We start from the raw sequence: 2,924 nt of genomic DNA, 5'->3' as shown, positions 1-2,924 counted from the left end.
CATGTTATACATATACCACATTTTATTAATCCACTCATGTATTGATAGGCTGTTGGGAAAACTCTTACAGACATAGACTTCAGGCAAAGAATTTATGAAGAAGCATAAGGAATTTTAAAGGGTCGTCATTATGCCTAGGAGAAAGAGTCAGTGGTTACAGATTAAAGAATTTTTGGAGGCTCAAACAAGTTTTAAGTTGTTCCAAAATTGCTATTCTCATTACTGACCAGTTCATTTTGACAAGAGTGGAGGCGTTAGTTTGTTTTGTTTTGTGTGGGTTAGGTAATTATTTATTTATCCTTTCCTTTATTCCTTCTTTTCTCTTAGAAATGTTAAGAGAAGCAAAAAAATCCATTAATTTGCTGGTAGATTCTTCTGATGAAAAATGATTCCCAAGAACATGAAAACTGCTGACCATACTTCTTGTTAGAGTTTGGATTTGACATTTGTAGATAATCAGCATATCCTGTGCAAGAGATAAGAGAATACATGGCTTTGTTAGATTTATATGAATTATCCAAAGTCAAAGTGGTTGGAAATTATTTTTATTTGGAACTATGTCAAAATTGCCATCTCTGTGTTTGCATCATGAGTTGAGTGGGATATCTAAGGAAAGGAAGATAATGAGAACTAAAAGGAGAAATCTAACAGCTTAATGGTTCAGCAGGTATTGAGAGCTGAAAAACTTTTCTTTAGAGCCTTGAAGAATAAAATAAATTGTTACATTATTTTATTTTCCTACTTTCAACAAACACATACTTCGAATAAAGCTTTGCAGTCATTTTCTGTGTTCCATGGACAGCATTCTTTCAGCTCTGAGTGACCTACAATCTGAGTGTTGAGTGTATTAAGCTTTAAGTCTCTGGTATATACAAAACCCTTGATGGATTCCATTACTTATCCACTGAACTGCAGACTTGTTTCCAGAACAAAGAGACTTGCCTAAGAATTAGGGAAAGGTTCACTTTATGATTAACTGGCATTAATGAAGGATTATTAGCATTTTTGGCCTTGTCTGTCACATCTATTTTTCTTACCACTTTAATGCCAAAATACAAAAAAATCCTTGAAGCCCTACCCACCCTTTATTTTTAAAGCACAACATTTACAAAGGGAAAAACAAGAAGGCGCTTAGGCTTACGTTTGTATGCTAATTATAGGGAGGGAAGCCAGGCCCAATGGTTGCTCTTTGAAGTCATTAGCTCTATATGTAAAGAGCTGAGTTGGTATGTTCAGTTTGCTGATAGCTTCTCACTACAACACAAGAAGGCGTGGCCCAGCGATCCAGCCTATCTTAGTTCCTTTTTTCTTTGGCAGCAATCTTCTGTGTCTAGGGTGCACTAATGCTAAAACTTAGCAGATTTAGTGGTATTTGGAACCTTCACTATCTGCGTGGCAAGCTATGCACGCCATCACTGTGGTCATAGGTTATAACCTATTGGTTTGTCTGAAAAGTTATGCTTCTAATTTTTCCCTCCCAAGCTATGACTTAGGCATAGAGAATCGTGATGCCACCCATGACCAAGTCACCAAGGATGCTGCAGAGGCCATAAAGAAATACAATGTGGGCGTCAAGTGTGCTACCATCACCCCTGATGAGAAGAGGGTTGAGGAATTCAAGTTGAAACAAATGTGGAAGTCACCGAACGGCACCATCCGAAATATTCTGGGTGGCACTGTCTTCAGGGAAGCTATTATCTGCAAAAATATCCCCCGGCTTGTGAGTGGATGGGTGAAACCCATCATCATAGGTCGTCATGCTTATGGGGACCAAGTAAGTCCTTTTGGCACAATTCTATTTTCCATATTATTTTTTCATGACCCAGATACTCCTTTTTATATGCGTTTTATTCCTATCTTTTGGTGTCTGTGCCCATTAAGCAAGGTACAAAATCGAGAAATGCATATATATATGCATAACTGTATCTTTACATGCATTTAAATATAGGTAGATACAGATAAACTTACAGATAGGCACCTATCTCAACACATATGATTTTTTTCAAACGTGTTTTTTTCTTTATCCTTTTATTAAGTTATACCATATGATATTGCCATTTTTATGTTAGTAATTTCATATGGTCCAAACAGATCAGTGGTTTTCAATGCTGGCTACACAATAGGATACCTTATAAGTTTTTTGGTGGTCGGCTTTGGTTTGGTTTTGATTTGCTTTGCTTTTTTTGTTTCTTTGTTTTAATTCCAATGCCTGAATCTCACCCTATACAAGTTGAAATCTGAATTCTGTGGGGTTCAGGCATTTTAAAGCTCCCTAGGTGATTCTAATGTGCAAAGTTGATAACCGTCCAAGATTATGTTACATATGATCACTTTATGCATAAAAGAAAAAACTGACCGAGCAAGTTGAAAGCAGTCTTATGAAAGCATTCCTTCCTGCCTGGAAAGAAAGTATCGTTTCCGTACTTTTGTACTAGTAGGCTCATTGCCAAAATAAGCAGAAAAACTGCCAACTAAAAAACATCCAAGTTCTGTGTTGAAGCTGAGGCTTCAGACTTTCATAGAAAGTAGCTTATGTGTTAAAAGAACCTTAAAAACAGGCATCTCTAGATGCTGAAATCCAGAAGCTTCAAGGCAGCTATCCTTGAAAACGGTGTGGTTAGGATCGGTGGTTCAGTCCTTGAGGGGTCAGTTAACTTTGTTCCACCCTGTGGCTAAAACTATCCCTTCATCTCGTCCAGTCCCTTCACAGAAACCTTCCAGAAGCCCGGGGAAGGGAATCTACGCAGGTGGCAGTGGTGCAAACTCACTAATCCAGGGAACATCACCCTAGATTCTTAACAGTTTATATCACATTTTTTTTCTTTTTTTGGTCCTTTTTGGTTTTTTGTTATTTTGGCATCAGTAATTTGGAAGAATGGCCATTCTGTTTACTAATGTCCAGATTAAAAATTCCAAGCCTGAGG

At 37.5% G+C, this 2,924-nt stretch overlaps 1 protein-coding gene across 1 annotated transcript in view; it reads left to right on the top strand.

Annotated features, from left to right (window-relative positions):
* The window catches only part of IDH1 (isocitrate dehydrogenase 1 (NADP+), soluble), a 20,793-nt gene that overhangs the window by 6,590 nt on the left and 11,279 nt on the right, over positions 1-2,924 (top strand). The window contains exon 4 of the mRNA XM_012661208.1: positions 1,483-1,774. Coding sequence (XP_012516662.1) covers positions 1,483-1,774 — 292 coding nt within the window. The remainder of the gene's footprint in view (positions 1-1,482; positions 1,775-2,924) is intronic.

Source organism: Propithecus coquereli, unplaced genomic scaffold (assembly GCF_000956105.1).
Source record: "Propithecus coquereli isolate 6110/MARCELLA unplaced genomic scaffold, Pcoq_1.0 Scaffold70, whole genome shotgun sequence".
Taxonomy (NCBI): Eukaryota; Metazoa; Chordata; class Mammalia; order Primates; family Indriidae; genus Propithecus; species Propithecus coquereli.
The sequence above is the reverse complement of the archived record's forward strand: the minus strand, read 5'-3'. Positions and strand labels throughout refer to the sequence as shown.